This window comes from Oncorhynchus tshawytscha, unplaced genomic scaffold (genome assembly GCF_018296145.1).
Source record: "Oncorhynchus tshawytscha isolate Ot180627B unplaced genomic scaffold, Otsh_v2.0 Un_scaffold_3920_pilon_pilon, whole genome shotgun sequence".
NCBI classification, from domain to species: Eukaryota; Metazoa; Chordata; class Actinopteri; order Salmoniformes; family Salmonidae; genus Oncorhynchus; species Oncorhynchus tshawytscha.
In genome coordinates, this window is record NW_024609812.1 from 63,785 (window position 1) to 82,500 (window position 18,716).

Sequence of the window (18,716 nt, forward strand, 5' to 3'; positions counted from 1 at the left end):
GGGTAATAAATAAGAAAGGCATGTATACTCTGTCTCTCTCTGTTTCTCTTCTGTTGTTGCTCTCTCCTCTTGTTCTCCTCTCCTGCCTGTTTACTGGTCATCTTTTTTCCTTTTGTTTAACCCTCCTACCCTTTCTCTCCCTCTACCTTCCTTCCTCCTTCTCTCTCTCTCTGGTTAGTGGTGGTAGCAGTGTGATGCTATCTGTTCAGTGGTCCTGTTCCCCCTGATTGATTTATTTAATTAGTCTCCTCTATCCAGGAGGGTGGTCACTCTACAGACCAGAACTGGAGATTGGCTCCATTAATCTCTTGGATGGGGGTCCCTATACACACACACACACACACACACACACATACATACACACACAGACAAACACACACACACACATACATACACACACACAGACACACACACACACACACACACATACACACACACACACACACACACACACACACACACACACACACACACACAGACACACACACATACACACAGAGAGAGACAGAGGCATGCATTCACACACACCAGGGTGATGAAGCCACCACTGAATCACATCCAGTCATTTTGCTCTTGAAATAATGTCTCCTGTTGTGAAGTTATGTCCATGTCTCCTGTTGTGACGTTATGTCCATGTCTCCTGTTGTGACGTTATGTCCATGTCTCCTGTTGTAACGTTATGTCCATGTCTCCTGTTGTGACGTTATGTCCATGTCTCCTGTTGTGACGTTATGTCCATGTCTCCTGTTGTGACGTTATGTCCATGTCTCCTGTTGAGACGTTATGTCCATGTCTCCTGTTGAGACGTTATGTCCATGTCTCCTGTTGAGACGTTATGTCCATGTCTCCTGTTGTGACGTTATGTCCACGTCTCCTGTTGTCCTGTTGTGACGTTATGTCCACGTCTCCTGTCGTGACGTTATGTCCACGTCTCCTGTCGAGACGTTATGTCCACGTCTCCTGTCGAGACGTTATGTCCACGTCTCCTGTCGTGACGTTATGTCCACGTCTCCTGTCGTGACGTTATGTCCACGTCTCCTGTCGTGACGTTATGTCCACGTCTCCTGTCGTGACGTTATGTCCATGTCTCCTGACTCTGTGTGTGTGTGTTTGGATTCTGTACAAACCAAGGCCAAACCAAAGCCATAATTACATTAAACAACCAATCCAAGCTGTTTGTTCACACTGTGGGATGTTAAGTGCCATTCAGATTCGCCTATTCCCTACATAGTGCACTTCTTTTGACCAGCACCTATAGGGTTCTGGTGATGAGTAGTGCACTGTATAGGGAATAGAAGGCCATTTTGGGACACAGCCCAGTAATGTGTCCATGGAAGGGTGTTTGTGTTAACCTCTTGACTGGGGCTGGATGGAACGCTGATTACATCTGTAGCCACGTCATTTGCCGGAGTGCACCCTGAATTACAGATGTGTTCATATGCCAATGGTCTGCTAATGAATTTGACCTTTTTAATTTCCCTCTGCTTATTTACATGCACACACACTATCCCACCTTCCCACCCTGCCACCCCCACAAACGGTTGTCTAATGACACTGACCTTTTTATTCGGTGTGTTTGTTGATGTGTTTATCAGCTGCCTGCTGATTGGCTCCTGCGGTGGTGGGTTGGGAAGCCCATTATGAAGTACCTCTCACGGCCGGGGGGACAACAACAGGCAATCACAGAACAATCCCCAGTTAGCTGCATTGTGTTGATGTGTGATTGGGACCACAGGACTCCTCTGGGTGTCTGAGGGAGCACAGGACGAAGGTGGGGAGACAGCCTGGGTGTCTGAGGGAGCACAGGACGAAGGTGGGGAGACAGCCTGGGTGTCTGAGGGAGCACAGGACGAAGGTGGGGAGGCAGCCTGGGTGGATGCACACACACATTGGACACACACGCGGATCCACACATTTGAACACAGATATTTTACATTCTCAGACACAGGCTCAACCCAAAACTGTGGACACAGATTTACCTATAAACACACACACCCCACAGGTTTACCTATAAACACACACACACCACAGGTTCACCTATAAACACACACACACCACAGGTTCACCTATAAACACACACACACCACAGGTTTACCTATAAACACACACACACCACAGGTTTACCTATATACACACACACACACCACAGGTTTACCTATAAACACACATACACCACACACCTACAGGTTTACCTATAAACACACACACACCACAGGTTTACCTATAAACACACACACACCACAGGTTTACCTATAAACACACACACACCACAGGTTTACCTATAAACACAGGTTTACCTATAAACACACACACACCACAGGTTTACCTATAAACACACAAACCCCACAGGTTTACCTATAAACACACACACACCACAGGTTTACCTATAAACACACAAACCCCACCGGTTTACCTATAAACACACACACACCACAGGTTTACCTATAAACACACAAACCCCACAGGTTTACCTATAAACACACACACACCACAGGTTTACCTATAAAACCCCACAGGTTTACCTATAAACACACACCACCACAGGTTTACCTATAAACACACAAACCCCACAGGTTTACCTATAAACACACACACTAGTAAACACTCAAGTTATTCTGGTGTTTACGACTAAATGAGATTCCATCGTAAAGAACAATATGGTGGAACACCCAACTTTCTCGGGCCTTATGCAATATAACAATCCATTTAGATGTGATTCAACCCACATGTTGTTTGGGATGCATCCTTTATCTGTCATTAAACAGATTGAGCCTAACCACCTCGTTGACAATTTTACAGCTGTTAAAAATGAATGAATTTCTACGATTTGGTCTGTACCTAAAATCCCTTTTACAGTATATCTATAGAGAGAGGGAGAGAGACGGACGGTTTGACTCAAAGTAGAACCGGCTCCTAGCAGTGTGGCTGCTGAAGGATAGTGTGTGTTGGGACAGATAACACTACTGTTTGTCTGAGGAAAGAGGAGCAGGAAGTTGGAATGCAGACCTGTTAAAAACGGTCTCCTGGTTTGAAGGAAAAGGGAGTTTACTTTGAGCCAATGATACAAGATCCAGCTGTCATGTGGCTTGCATGAGAAGTTTGATGAAAAGTAACATGATGTGTGTGGTGCTATGATAATGAATCTCATTGTACACTTATAGACACACATAGTACACACACACACACACTCTCGCTCTCGCACACACACACGTACGTACACACACACACGACCCTGCTGAGTGAACATCTCCATCTATAACCTGATCACCCAACTCAGTGGTTGCCATGGGTGATGCTTTGAGTGGGCGGGTTCCACCTCCGCCCCTCCTCCAGAGTGTAATGATGCGACCATCACCGTGGTAACCCCCTGAGGAGAAAGGAGGGAGAGAGAGAAAGGGATGTATGTGTGTACATCTTCATTAGCACCATGGTGATATGTATTTCATTGCCTTCTGTGGGGGGGGGGTCCCTCTCTGTGCTTCATTAGGTCCATATGGAACCTTTTTGGGGGTACACACAAATCAAATCAAAATCAAATCAAATTTTATTTGTCACATACACATGGTTAGCAGATGTTAATGCGAGTGTAGCGAAATGCTTGTGCTTCTAGTTCCGACAATGCAGTAATAACGAGCAAGTAATCTAACTAACAATTCCAAAAAAAAAACTACTGTCATACACAGTGTAAGGGGATAAAGAATATGTACATAAGGATATATGAATGAGTGATGGTACAGAGCAGCATAGGCAAGATACAGTAGATGATATCGAGTACAGTATATACATATGAGATAAGTATGTAAACCAAGTGGCATAGTTAAAGTGGCTAGTGATACATGTATTACATAAGGATGCAGTCGATGATATAGAGTACAGTATCAACGTATGCATATGAGATGAACAATGTAGGGTAAGTAACATTATATAAGGTAGCATTGTTTAAAGTGGCTAGTGATATATTTACATCATTTCCCATCAATTCCCATGATTAAAGTGGTTGGAGTAGAGTCAGTGTCATTGACAGTGTGTTGGCAGTAGCCACTCAATGTTAGTGGTGACATTACACACACACACACACACACACACATTACACACAAACACACACAGTACACACAGTACATACACACACACACACACCCACAGTACATACACAACACACACACACCCACAGTACACACACAACACACACACACCCACAGTACACACACACACACAGTGCACACACACACACACAGTACACAAACACACACAGTACACACACCGGGCGTGTTCACCGGACATGCTACCTGTCCCAGACCTGCTGTTTTCAACTCTCTAGAGACAGCAGGAGCGGTAGAGATACTCTGAATGATTGGCTATGAAAAGCCAACTGACATTTACTCCTGAGGTGCTGACCTGTTGCACACTCGACAACCACTGTGATTATTATTATTTGACCATGCTGGTCTTTTATGAACATTTAAACATCTTGTCCATGTTCTGTTATAATCTCCACCCGGCACAGCCAGAAGAGGACAGGCCACCCCTCATAGCCTGGCTCCTCTCTAGGTTTCTTCCTAGGTTCAGTACACAGTACACAAACACACACAGTACAAACACCCACAGTACACAAACACACACTGTACACACACACAGTACAAACACAAACACACAGTACACCCACAGTGCACACACACAGTACACAAACACACACAGTACACAAACACACACAGTACACAAACGTACACAGTACACACACACACAGTACACAAACACACACAGTACAAACACCCACAGTACACAAACACACACCGTACACACACACACACAGTACAAACACAAACACACAGTACACCCACAGTGCACACAGTGCACACACACAGTACACAAATACACACAGTACACACGCTCACAGACACTTTCAGACACACACAGTACACACACGACCCCACTGAGTGAACATCTCTACATCTATAACCTGATAACCCAACCCAGTTGTTGCCATGGGTGATGCTTTGTTGTGGGCAGGTTCCGCCGCCTCCCCTCCACCAGGGTGTAATGATGCTGCCATCACCGTGGTAACCCCCTGAGGAGAAAGGAGGGAGAGAGAGCGAGGGTTGATTACGAGGTTTGACATAATGCTGTCTGGGGAAACCACAGCATTCTCAGGATTAGTGTTTGGGTTGGAGACACAACTCAATCTGTGTGTGTGTGTGTGTGTGTGTGTGTGTGTGTGTGTGTGTGTGTGTGTGTGTTGGGGAGCCATCTGTTAAAAGGTGAGTGTGATATAAGCGCACACAGCATCCAAGGCGATGGTGGTGATGATGATAAGGGTTTTAACCCACCCTGGCAAAGCACATTCTGCTCTTTCATGTTGTTGACCCCCCCCTGTGGATACAGTCAAATACACAATATTGTCATCTTACTGCATGTGGCATGTCTAGCTGGGCACTGTTGAATAGCGGAAACCGGGTTACTGACATTTCCCCAGATTTCCCACTCCCTTTTCCCGGGATAAACAACTGCGAGAAACCGGTAAAATAGAACTGTTAAATGATATGCTGTGTCTCTGTCTTCTCTATGGACCACGGCCTACTCTGCTATCTGCATGATGAATCATCAACACTCCGAGTGGGGACAGACCTCGCATCTCCATATGGAACGCAGTTTACAATGTATGTTTCATCTCATCCTGGTCACTTCTTTTCTTGTGAACGGTAGGACTACATTTGCTGCAGCATAGCTTATGCTGCATTAATATCAGGATTGCATGCTTATCTAATTTACACATTTCCATCTGGCTTTTGGGGGTCACCTTATTTTTTCATTGTAAAGATGCAAAATTGCAGCTACAGAGTTTTACAACAGCCTATCACTCGAATATCATTGCTTTAAATCAGTACGCACACGAGCACTCTGTCGTTCTCTCTCTCCACCAATTCTATTAAAATTGCATCCAAAATAGATAAGCCTAATCATCTTCAAGATCTACAGTACCAGTCAAAAGTTTGGACACACCTACTCATTCTAGGGTTTTTCTTTATTTGAATATTTTCTACATTGTAGAATAATAGTGAAGACATCAAAACTATGAAATAACACATATGGAATCATGTAGTAACCAGATCAGGGTTAAAATACATTTGAAATTCTTCAAAGTAGCCACCCTTTGCCTTGAAATCAATATTGCACCCTTTTGGAATTCTCTCAACCAGCTTCACCTTGAATGCCTCTACAACAGTCGTGAAGGAGTTCCTACATATGCTGCCACATATGTTGGCTGCTTTTCCAACTCATCCCAAACCATCTCGATTGGGTTAAAGTCAGGTGATTGTGGAGGCCAGGTCATCTGATGCAGCACTCTATCACTCTCCTTCTTGGTCAAATAGCCCTTACACAGCCTGGGGGTGTGTTGGCTCATTGTCCTGTTGAAAGACAAATGATAGTCCCACTAAGCGCAAACCAAATGGGATGGCGTATCGCTGCAGAATGCAGCGGTAGCCATGCTGGTTATTTTAAAATATTTTTAATTGAGGCTTTATTTAACTAGGCAAGTCAGTTAAGAACAGCAAAATACCAGTCTCAACGTCAACAGTGAAGAGGTGACTCTGGGATGCTGGCCTTCTATGCAGAGTTGCAAAGACAAAGTCATATCTCAGACTGCCCAATAATAAGAAAAGATTGATGGGCAGAAGAACACAGACACTGGACAGAGGAACTCTGCCTAGAAGGCCGGCATCCCAGAGTCGCCTCTTCACTGTTGACGTTGAAACCGGTGTTTTGCGGGTTGCCAGTTGAGGACTTGTGATGTGTCTGTTTCTCAAACTAGACACTCTAATGTACTTGTCCTCTTGCTCAGTTGTGCACCAGGGCCTCCCACTCCTCTTTCTATTCTGGTTAGGGCCAGTTTGCACTGTTCTATGAAGCGAGTAGTACACAGCGTTGTACAAGATCTTCAGTTTCTTGGCAATTTCTCGCATGGAAGAGCCTTCATTTCTCAGAACAAGAATAGACTAACGAGTTTCAGAAGAAAGTTCTTTGTTTCTGGCCATTTTGAGCCTGTAATCGAACCCACAAATGCTGATGCTCCAGATACTCAACCGTTTTATTGCTTCTTTAATCAGAACAACAGTTTTCAGCTGTGTTAACATAATTGCAAATGGGTTTTCTAAGGATCAATTAGCCTTTTAAAATGATCAACTTGGATTAGCTAACACAACGTGCCATTGGAACACAGGAGTGATGGTTGCTGATAATGGGTCTCTGTACGCCAAGTAGATATTCCATTAACAATCAGCCGTTTCCAGCTACAATAGTCATTTACAACATTAACAATGTCTACACTGTATTTCTGATCAATTTGATGTTATTTTAATGGACATAAAATGTGCTTTTCTTTCAAAAACAAGGATTTTTCCAAGTGACCCCAAACTTTTGAACGGTAGTGTATATACACCCACACCCACACAGTGCAATCGGAAAGTATTCAGACCCCTTGACTTTATCCACATTTGCAACAGTACTATGCAACAGTACTACGACCCAAAACACAGAAGTAAATCAACAACAGAATGGCTTCAACAGAAGAAAATACGCCTTCTGGAGTGTCCCAGTCAGAGTCATGACCTCAACCCGATTGAGATGGTGTGGCATGACCTCGAGAGTGGTTCACACCAGACATCCCAACAATATTGCTGAACTGAAACAGTTTTGTAAAGAGGAATGGTCCAAAATTTCTCCTGACCGTTGTGCCGGTCTGATCAGCAACTACAGAAAATGTTTGGTTGAGGTTATTGCTGCCAAAGGAGAGTCAACCAGTTATTAAATCCAAGGGTTCACATACTCTTCCCACCCTGCACTGTGACTGTTTACACGGTGTGTTCAATAAAGACATGAAAACATATCATTGGTTGTGTTATTAGTTTAAGCAGACTGTGTTTGTCTAGAAATCCAGGTCATTTCAAAGGGTTCACATACTTTTTCATGCCACTGTATATATCTGTATATATCTGTATATATCTGTATATATCTGTATATATCTGTATATATCTGTATATATCTGTATATATCTGTATATATCTGTATATATCTCAATATATCAATGTGTTCTCCGACCTCTTTCAGGTCATTCATGCAATGTGGTATTAGCCTTGTATTTAGCTAATGAATGATGGGTTATGCGTAAGCTTCTAACTTACTGCCTTTGTCTCTTGGGCAGAATGCCCCTGCACTCTGCTGGCTTCTCTCCTTAGCTCATGCTGTCCTAGAATCTGATTTCATTTAACTGTTGATGGCGAGAGAGGAATGACAGTGGGAATGAAGTGACAATAGGTAGAGGAGGTAGGCTAATACGCACACAACATTACGGGAAATATTATAAAAGGTAGCCTATATATATATATTTTTTTTTACCTTTATTTAACTAGGCAAGTCAGTTAAGAACAAATTCTTATTTTCAATGACGGCCTAGGAACAGTGGGTTAACTGCCTATTCAGGGGCAGAACGACAGATGTGTACCTTGTCAGCTGGGGGATTTGAACTTGCAACTTTTTGGTTACTAGTCCAACGCTCTAACCACTCGGCTACCCTGCCGCCCCATCAGCCTACTAATTCTAAACATTGAAAATATACCCTATTATATTTTCTTGCCTGTAATTGTCACTTTGTAGGCCGCGTGTCCTGCACCAGCATAGCATGTTCTCTCCCAGCTTCATGGTTTGAACAATGTCTGTAAAGCTAGTCCATGTAATACAGTATCATTCAATACAATACAGTAATAGACTGCAGTCCACATCATAGACTTTTGTGTTTTTCTGTCGGGCATAATGTGTGGTGGCCTATATATCAGGCTCTGGATTGGATAATGGCACAATCGTTGGGCGATGGATCACAAAATGTCTTTAATGTATGGCTCATCAGACTCCGGTAGCATAAGGCTTGAACTTTGTTACCGATCAAACCTCTAATCAAATCCATACATGTATATGTTTTATATGCTTTTAAATGTCACTTCCGGTTTTGGTGGGAAATAACGGTGTTACCCTGGAGAAAAGTGATTTGTTCTTGGGTTGGAACATTTGGTAAAATACCGTGTAAATATTCAACCCTACTGTGCTCATGCTGTCTGCTTGACCCACAAATGATACAAACCGTTTCATTAGTTCATGGTGCATGATACTGGATAAGAACACCATACATGCTGCTCTTGTTCCAGCCATAGAGAGCTGAGGTTGGAAATAAGCATCTCTCTGTGAGGAACTATGACATTCCGCTCTCAATTTGTGCATCATTCCATTAGAGAAGTAGTTGGTTGGATGCATTCACTGATGTAAACACTAACAGCGGGTGCTGATTGGCTGTGATCTGCACTTTAACTCACCAGTGAGGCCTTTGATTTGACGTGATCGGAGGTGACAGCTTGTGATAGGTGTTTTCCACTCTTCTATGAAGAGGCCTCGAGAAGAAGCTTTTTTTTTTTGTGACATTTCATTGTCATGTGACTGTTTACATCTTAAATGGCGCCCTATTCCTATTATATTGCACTACTTTTGACCAGGGCTCATAGCGTTCTGGTCAAAAGTAGTGCACTATGTAGGGGTTAGGGTGCCATTTGGACACAAACACTGAATCGTCCCTATGAAGTGAACACCAATCCTCAAACGGGAGGGAGGGAGAGAGATAAAGTGTATATTTCCATTTAGATTGAAGCAGGGCCTAACATGTCTAATGCCATCCAGCCAAGGTCTGTTTGCAGAACTACTGCATGTGTTATTTACAATTTACTGCGTGAACACACGCACACCAGCACGCATACATGCACACTGGAACAAACACACACAGAAAGATAATCAACTATTTTACTACCTTACAAACACACGAACAAACACACATAGAAAGATAATCAACTCTTTTACAACCTTACACACACACACATATGCATGCGCACAACCCCCCCACACACACACACACACTGGAACAAACACTTTTACAAAGAGAATCTACCCTTTCATAACCAAACACACAGCCCTCCCTCACTGGGGTAAAGGGGAGTCACACATGAGTAGGACAGCGTCTGGCAGATCATTCATCAACGTCAGCATGGCCTCACGCCTCTGAGACTCCCTCTGCACACACCGGACGGCCCACATGCTTCTGCTACTTCAGTGTGTGTGTATGTGAGCGTGTGTGTGTATGAGCGTGTTATTTGTGTTTGTAGTACCCTGCCCTGCAGACTTGAATGTGGGGTGACACGAGTCACAGCCGACACAGGAGTCAGCGGTTTTGGTTCAGTGATGAGAGTGACGTGGCGGAACGCACAGGGTTAAATGCTCTGGCCCTCTCGATCCATGGGGGCCGCCCCTCGATTAATGGGGAAACCCCTGACCCGTTTCAGGGGCACGACTGAGCCCCTTTGCAGCCCTCTCCAGACCCCTCTCCAAGAACTTGAATGTGTGGATCTGTTCGTAACAGAGACAGGACAGCAGTACAGGGGTAGAAGATTTGGGATAGTTTCCATGTCAATTCAGTCTGTACATTTAATACCATTTTATTTGATCAATTCTACAGTTTCAGCAATATGGCAAGGCCTAGTAGTGGACCATTCAATAGAGAGCCACCCCACTGGGCACAGACGGCAGTTCAGCGTCTAGTTTTGATTTACATTTGGTTCAGTTGTCAACTAACGTGAATTCAATGTGAAATCAACCAAAAATATCACCATCTCATTGGATTAATGTCAAAAGTTGGGACTTTTTGCTCATCCAATCTGTTTTCCGCGTTGATTCAACGTCATCAATTATATTTTTGGGGTTGAGATTACATTGAAACAACGTTGATTCAACCAGTTTTTGACCAGTGTGCGTCATGGCAGCTTTAAGTTCCTTTCGCTATTTCACTCAGGACACCCTGATGCACTCAAGGTCCAAAAATGCTCAATATGTCCTCTATCATCACAATCAGTCAGAGGAATGAGAGAAACTGTTCCTTAGATCAGTCTCTTTATAGGAAGATGACTAGTGTACTATTATCACACTAGAGCTTCAAAGTCATCAAGAACACATCCCGCCACTTACACCGGATACCTCCCCTGCTCTCGCCTGTATTCAGGAGTGTTTACAACTCTAATAACTGCTATTATCACCTGCTCAGGCATTTCTATGGTGATACCACTGCATTAACGGCGGCAGCCAATGACACGACAGTCTGAGTGCTCACTGTGCACTCTTTTCATCATTAGCTCTCAGAGATGGGGCCTTTCACACTCTGATGGAATTTATGCTGTTAAATTGCTGAATTTCTAGACCCATTTTGTGTATCGCCGGCCTCAATTAAATTTGCTTTCAGCTAGGCTCCGACACAAAATAGAACAAAAGGAAGTACAAAGTGTAAGTCAGCCATGTTTCACTGTGTATGTGTGTGTGCTTTGGTTTTAATGCATTTTATAGAGGAGTACTAGAGAGAGTGTGACTGTGAGTCTGTTGCTTAAAGCGAGAGTGTTTGTGGTGAGAGTGAGTTGTCAATAAAGTTGTCTCATGGGAAAAGTTTCACCAGTCCCCAGAATGCATTTCGTCTCCTCCTTGTGTAACCGTTAAATAAGATGGAGAGGTCCCACTGTTGTCAAGACCTCTGTGAATTCTCTTTCCCTGTCTCTCTCGCCCTTTGTCCCCCTCTCTCTCTCTCTCTCTCTCTCTCTCTCTCTCTCTCTCTCTCTCTCTCTCTCTCTCTCTCTCTCTCTCTCTCTCTCCTTCTCTCGCCCTTCGTCCCCTCTCTCTCCTTCTCTCACCCTTCGTCCCTCTCTCTCTCTCTTTCCCTGTCTCTCTCGCCCTTCGTCCCTCTCTCTCTCCTTCTCTCACCCTTCGTCCCTCTCTCTCTCTCTTTCCCTGTCTCTCTCGCCCTTCGTCCCTCGCTCTCTCCTTCTCTCAATCTGCGGCCCTTGATGACTGTTTAATGATTTCTGCTGCAAAGACGAATGGCTATGTTAAATGAGCAGAATTAGACAAGGCAAGCGGAGCCAGAGCATTTGTTCCAGGAGTAATGGATCTGGGATCCATTGTTTACCATTCCTGACCTGCTGATATCCAGCCTCACTAACTCATAGTAGGAGAGAGAAAGAATAGTGGACTTAGTGTTTAAACACCAAGGAAAGAGAGAAAAAGAAAGAAAGAAAGAGAGAGGTCAAAAGGGGAAGATTTCATCGTTCATCATTCTTTTAAGTTTTTTAGCAACTGAAGGTGATTTGAAAGTGAAAGCTAACAGTTGTATGGCTGATTCAATGGAGTTGGCTTTAGTTCTCACCCAATAGCAGGATGGCCATCATCTCCTTGGCTCTCACGACGACTCCTTCCATCGTCTCTGTGATGACAAATAGAGAAAGTCCTCTTCCTGGCTCCATCACACACTCACACTGTGTGTGTACTGTGTGTGAACTGTGTGTGTACTGTGTGTGTACTGTGTGTGTATTGTGTGTGTACTGTGTGTGTGTGTTCGACTGTGCACGTGCCTGTACGTCTGCTTGTGTCTAGAAGTTCCAGCCCTCCCCTGCTGAGTGAATGGGTCCCTGCTCTCCTCCGACAGGCTGGCAGGGGGCCGTGGGCAATGGGACTGGGGCGTCCCCTGGCGGAGTTTCATGACAGGGACCAGCCTTGTGGAGCTCTGGGTATGGGCAGCGCTACAGATCATTACCCCCCAGCAGGGAGAGGGACCAGGGGGCCAGCCAGTAGTCCCTTTAATCAGTAACTGCCCTGTTCAGGCCCCTGCTGTTCCCTGCTGACTACACCCTGCCACAGCTGGACATCTTCAACAGTGTAAGAGTTGGTACAGCAGCCTGCCACTGCTAACCAATACTGCTGCTGCTACTTACACGCTTTGAAGCACTGTGCTACTTCTAAACTAGCGGTTAGCACTGCTGTGGCTAATGCTAGTGAGTTTCAATGGATCACTCCACTGTGTGCGCTAGTATCGGTCTTTATTTGAATCAAACACACTTTGTCTTGGTCTGACCCATAGAAACAACTCACACGCGAAGAAATGCATTTGTATTGATAAAATACCAGATGAAATGAATTGACATTATAGAAAATAGTGAGGAAAAATAAGTAAATAATTCAAATAAGAGGAAAGAAGGTAGTTGTTCCTCACTGCGAGGTCCATACAGAAATGGTTTGTCGAGATCGGTGTGGAAGAACTTGACTGGCTTGCACAGAGCCCTGACCTCAACCCCATTGACCACCTGTGGGATGAATTAGAACGCCGACTGCGAGCCAGGCTCCGCAGCAATGTTCTACCATCTAGTGGAAAGCCTTCCCAGAAGAGTGGAGCCTGTTATGGCAGCAAAGTGGGGGACCAACTCCATATTAATGCCCATGATTTTGGAATGAGATGTTCAACCAGCAGGTGTCCTAATATTTCTGGTCATGTAGTTTAGGTTTGTGGCAGTGGTTTCAAGTTAAGTGTGTGTGTATTGAAGTGTCTGCTTCCATCCTGCTATTTGTTACGCTACACTGGCTAACCTGTCATGACTGTAGGTTTGTCCGAGCTCACTGGGGATCTTGTCATGCGTATAGGCATAGGTACACACCTACACACACACTCACCTGATCTCTCTCTCACACACACACACACACCTCCTGACACTCCTCTGACATGGTGGTATATCGTTGACAATGACAAGCTCCCAACAGCATCCAGGAGAATATAGTCATTGTATTAGATTGGTTGCCTGCTGACGGCTTTGCACATCGGACAGGAGAGACTTGACAGTCCCACTCCTCAACACTGGTGTTACACTGCTTCAGGAGACTTCATCAAAGTAGTGCACTATATAGGGAACAGGGTGTCATTTGGGACTCAGTGATATGTTTCATGGTTAAGGGAGGACAAGGGAGTGGCTGAATCACAAGGATCACTGGGCTCAGAGCTGAGGCGACAGTGACAGTTTTGTGGTTAAGGGAGGACAAGGGAGTGGCTGAATTACAAGGATCACTGGGCTCAGAGCTGAGGCGACAGTGACAGTTTTGTGGTTAAGGGAGGACAAGGGAGTGGCTGAATTACAAGGATCACTGGGCTCAGAGCTGAGGCGACAGTGTTAAGGGAGGACAAGGGAGTGGCTGAATTACAAGGATCACTGGGCTCAGAGCTGAGGCGACAGTGACAGTTTCACAAGGATCACTGGGCTCAGAGCTGAGGCGACAGTGACACGTTTTGTGTTAAGGGGGAGGGAGTGGCTGGACAAGGGAGTGGCTGAAGTGGCTTCACAAGGATCACTGGGCTCAGAGCTGAGGCGACAGTGACAGTTTTGTGGTTAAGGGAGGACAAGGGAGTGGCTGAATCACAAGGATCACTGGGCTCAGAGCTGAGGCGACAGTGACAGTTTTGTGGTTAAGGGAGGACAAGTGGCTGAATTACAAGGGAGTGGTTAAGGGAGGACAAGGGAGTGGCTGAATCACAAGGATCACTGGGCTCAGAGCAGAGCTGGCTGAATCACAAGGATCACTGGGCTCAGAGCTGAGGCGACAGTGACAGTTTTGTGGTTAAGGGAGGACAAGGGAGTGGCTGAATCACAAGGATCACTGGGCTCAGAGCTGAGGCGACAGTGACAGTTTCGTGGTTAAGGGAGGACAAGGGAGTGGCTGAATCACAAGGATCACTGGGCTCAGAGCTGAGGCGACAGTGACAGTTTCGTGGTTGAAATGAAAAACGTTATGTGGGACGAGGTTAGGACTCTTTCACATTGTCATACCACAATATGTTTCATATTTATTTATTTATTTGATATATCATTTCAACTGCCTTCTTTTTTATAATGAGAACAAAGAACAAAACATAGTTTCACTAGTGTCTAAGTATTAACAGCTGAAACATATTCTCTACCTCTCTCCATGTAAGGAGCTTGATTATTTCTGCCTGGAATGAAACATTCCATGTATCATTCTGAATGTGTTAAGCCTGTATTTGTGTGTCCTCTCCAGAGCACAGTAGTCGTGGAGAAGTCCATCCAGGACCTGATGACTCTGATGCAGGACCTGAGTGCCTACTCCAACCAGTTCCTGGAGATGGTCTGTGACAAGCTGAAGGAGTACAAGGAGGTCTGCAACACCTCGTACAGGTAAGAGTTAGACTGACTCGGGATCAGCTGAACGAGAACAAGGAGGTCTGCAACACCTCGTACAGGTAACAGTTAGACTGACTCAGGACCAGCTGAATGAGAACAAGGAGGTCTGCAACACCTCGTACAGGTAAGAGTTAGACTGACTCAGGACCAGCATGAGGAAAGTGGTTCATCCCTTCCTTGCTAGAAGGTATAGAAACACAAATGTCATTTCACTCAATTTGTTCTGCTTGAGGGTATATTGTGCTTCAGCAGTGCTCTCTCTCTCTGACACACCCTCACACCTGCTGTGCTTGTCTTCATCTGGCTGAACCCCAGAGAGATTTAGGCTGACCTCTGTGCAGATGGAGACCCAGCGCTCTGCCTCCCCTCCTCTACCCCTCCATCCTCTACCCCTCCATCCTCTACCCCTCCATCCTCTACCCCTCCATTCTCTACCCCTCCATCCTCTACCCCTCCATTCTCTACCCCTCCACTCTCTACCCCTCCATCCTCTACCTCTCCACCCCTCTACCTTTCCTCTACCTCTCCATCCTCTACCTCTCCTCTACCCCTCCATCCTCTATCTCTCCTCTACCCCTCCATCCTCTACCTCTCCTCCTCCATCCTCTACCCCTCCATCCTCTATCTCTCCTCTACCCCTCCATCCTCTACCCCTCCATCCTCTACCTCTCCTCTACCCCTCCGTCCTCCTCTACCTCTCCTCTACCCCTCCATCCTCTACCCCTCCACCCTCTACCTCTCCTCTACCCCTCCGTCCTCTACCCCTCCATCCTCTACCCCTCCACCCTCTACCTCTCCTCTACCCCTCCGTCCTCTACCCCTCCACCCTCTACCTCTCCTCTACCCCTACATCCTCTACCCCTCCACCCTCTACCCCTCCTCTACCCCTCTACCTCTCCTCTACCCCTACATCCTCTACCCCTCCACCCTCTACCTCTCCTCTACCCCTCTACCTCTCCTCTCACCTGACCAGGTGTTACTCCCTCTATGGGTGTGTAAACACTGTGCCACTCTGCCTGCTGTGTGTCTATGGGTGGTTCTGTGGACTCAACTGCTTAGCTGGATCAGTGCTTATCCTCATGCAGGCAATCTGTCCTCATCCACCCTCATGCTATGCTATGCTGTCTGTCTATACTGTACAGTTGAGGATCTCTCTCTGTCCTGTGTGTCCCAGGGGCATAGTCCAGTGTGAGGAGAAGCTGACCATCAGTGCGTCGTGGTCTAAGGACGAGGACATCAGCCGACTGCTCCAGTCTCTCCCCAACTGGGCTAACATGGCCCAGCCCAGACAGCTCCGACAGAAGAGAGAGGATGAGGAGGACTTTACCAGGTCACACACAGAACAGTATCCTCACCACCCTCACACAAACACACAGAACAGTATCCTCACCACCCTCCACCCTAACACAAACACACAGAACAGTATCCTCACCACCCTCACAAACACACAGAACAGTATCCTCACCACCCTCACAAACACACAGAACAGTATCCTCACCACCCTCACACACACACAGAACAGTATCCTCACCACCCTCACACAAACACACAGAACAGTATCCTCACCACCCCTCCACCTTAACACAAACACACAGAACAGTATCCTCACCACTCCACCTAACACAAACACACAGAACAGTATCCTCACCACCCTAACACAAACACACAGAACAGTATCCTCACCACCCTCACACACACACAGAACAGTATCCTCACCACCCCTCCACCTTAACACAAACACACAGAACAGTATCCTCACCACCCCCTCCACCCTAACACAAACACACAGAACAGTATCCTCACCACCCTCACACACACACAGAACAGTATCCTCACCACCCCTCCACCCCACACACACACAGAACAGTATCCTCACCACCCCTCCACCTTAACACAAACACACAGAACAGTATCCTCACCACCCTAACACAAACACACAGAACAGTATCCTCACCACCCTAACACAAACACACAGAACAGTATCCTCACCACCCTAACACACACACAGAACAGTATCCTCACCACCCTAACACAAACACACAGAACAGTATCCTCACCACCCTAACACAAACACACAGAACAGTATCCTCACCACCCTAACACAAACACACAGAACAGTATCCTCACCACCCTCCACCCTAACACAAACACACAGAACAGTATCCTCACAGAACACCCTCACCACACACACACAGAACAGTATCCTCACCACCCTCTTAACACAAACACACAGAACAGTATCCTCACCACCCCTCCACCTAACACAAACACACAGAACAGTATCCTCACCACCCTAACACAAACACACAGAACAGTATCCTCACCACCCTAACACAAACACACAGAACAGTATCCTCACCACCCTCACACACACACAGAACAGTATCCTCACCACCCTCACACCTTAACACAAACACACAGAACACACAGAACATGCTCACCACCCCTCCACCCTAACACAAACACACAGAACAGTATCCTCACCACCCTCACACACACACAGAACAGTATCCTCACCACCCCTCCACCCTAACACAAACACACAGAACAGTATCCACCCTCACACACCACAGAACCCTCACCACCTAACACAAACACACAGAACAGTATCCTCACCACCCTAACACAAACACACAGAACAGTATCCTCACCACCCTAACACAAACACACAGAACAGTATCCTCACCACCCTCACACACTCACAGAACAGTATCCTCACCACCCTAACACAAACACACAGAACAGTATCCTCACCACCCCTCCACCCTAACACAAACACACAGAACAGTATCCTCACCAACCTAACACAAACACACAGAACAGTATCCTCACCACCCTCACACACACACAGAACAGTATCCTCACCACCCTAACACAAACACACAGAACAGTATCCTCACCACCCTAACACAAACACACAGAACAGTATCCTCACCACCCTCACACACACACAGAACAGTATCCTCACCACCCCTCCACCTTAACACAAACACACAGAACAGTATCCTCACCACCCCCTCCACCCTAACACAAACACACAGAACAGTATCCTCACCACCCTCACACACACACAGAACAGTATCCTCACCACCCCTCCACCTTAACACAAACACACAGAACAGTATCCTCACCACCCTAACACAAACACACAGAACAGTATCCTCACCACCCTCACACACACACAGAACAGTATCCTCACCACCCTCCACCCTAACACAAACACACAGAACAGTATCTCCTCACCACCCTAACACAAACACACAGAACAGTATCCTCACCACCCTCACACACACACAGAACAGTATCCTCACCACCCTAACACAAACACACAGAACAGTATCCTCACCACCCTCCACCCTAACACAAACACACAGAACAGTATCCTCACCACCCTAACACAAACACACAGAACAGTATCCTCACCACCCTAACACAAACACACAGAACAGTATCCTCACCACCCTCACACACACACAGAACAGTATCCTCACCACCCTAACACAAACACACAGAACAGTATCCTCACCACCCCTCCACCCTAACACAAACACACAGAACAGTATCCTCACCACCTAACACAAACACACAGAACAGTATCCTCACCACCCTAACACAAACACACAGAAC

At 46.0% G+C, this 18,716-nt stretch overlaps 1 protein-coding gene across 1 annotated transcript in view; it reads left to right on the top strand.

The window, feature by feature from the left end:
* The window catches only part of exoc4 (exocyst complex component 4), a gene marked incomplete at its 5' end in the record, with an annotated part of 136,601 nt that overhangs the window by 58,773 nt on the left and 59,112 nt on the right, over positions 1 to 18,716 (top strand). The window contains 2 exon segments of the mRNA XM_042318636.1: positions 14,947 to 15,083; positions 16,264 to 16,419. Of these exon segments, the coding sequence (XP_042174570.1) occupies positions 14,947 to 15,083; positions 16,264 to 16,419 (293 nt within the window).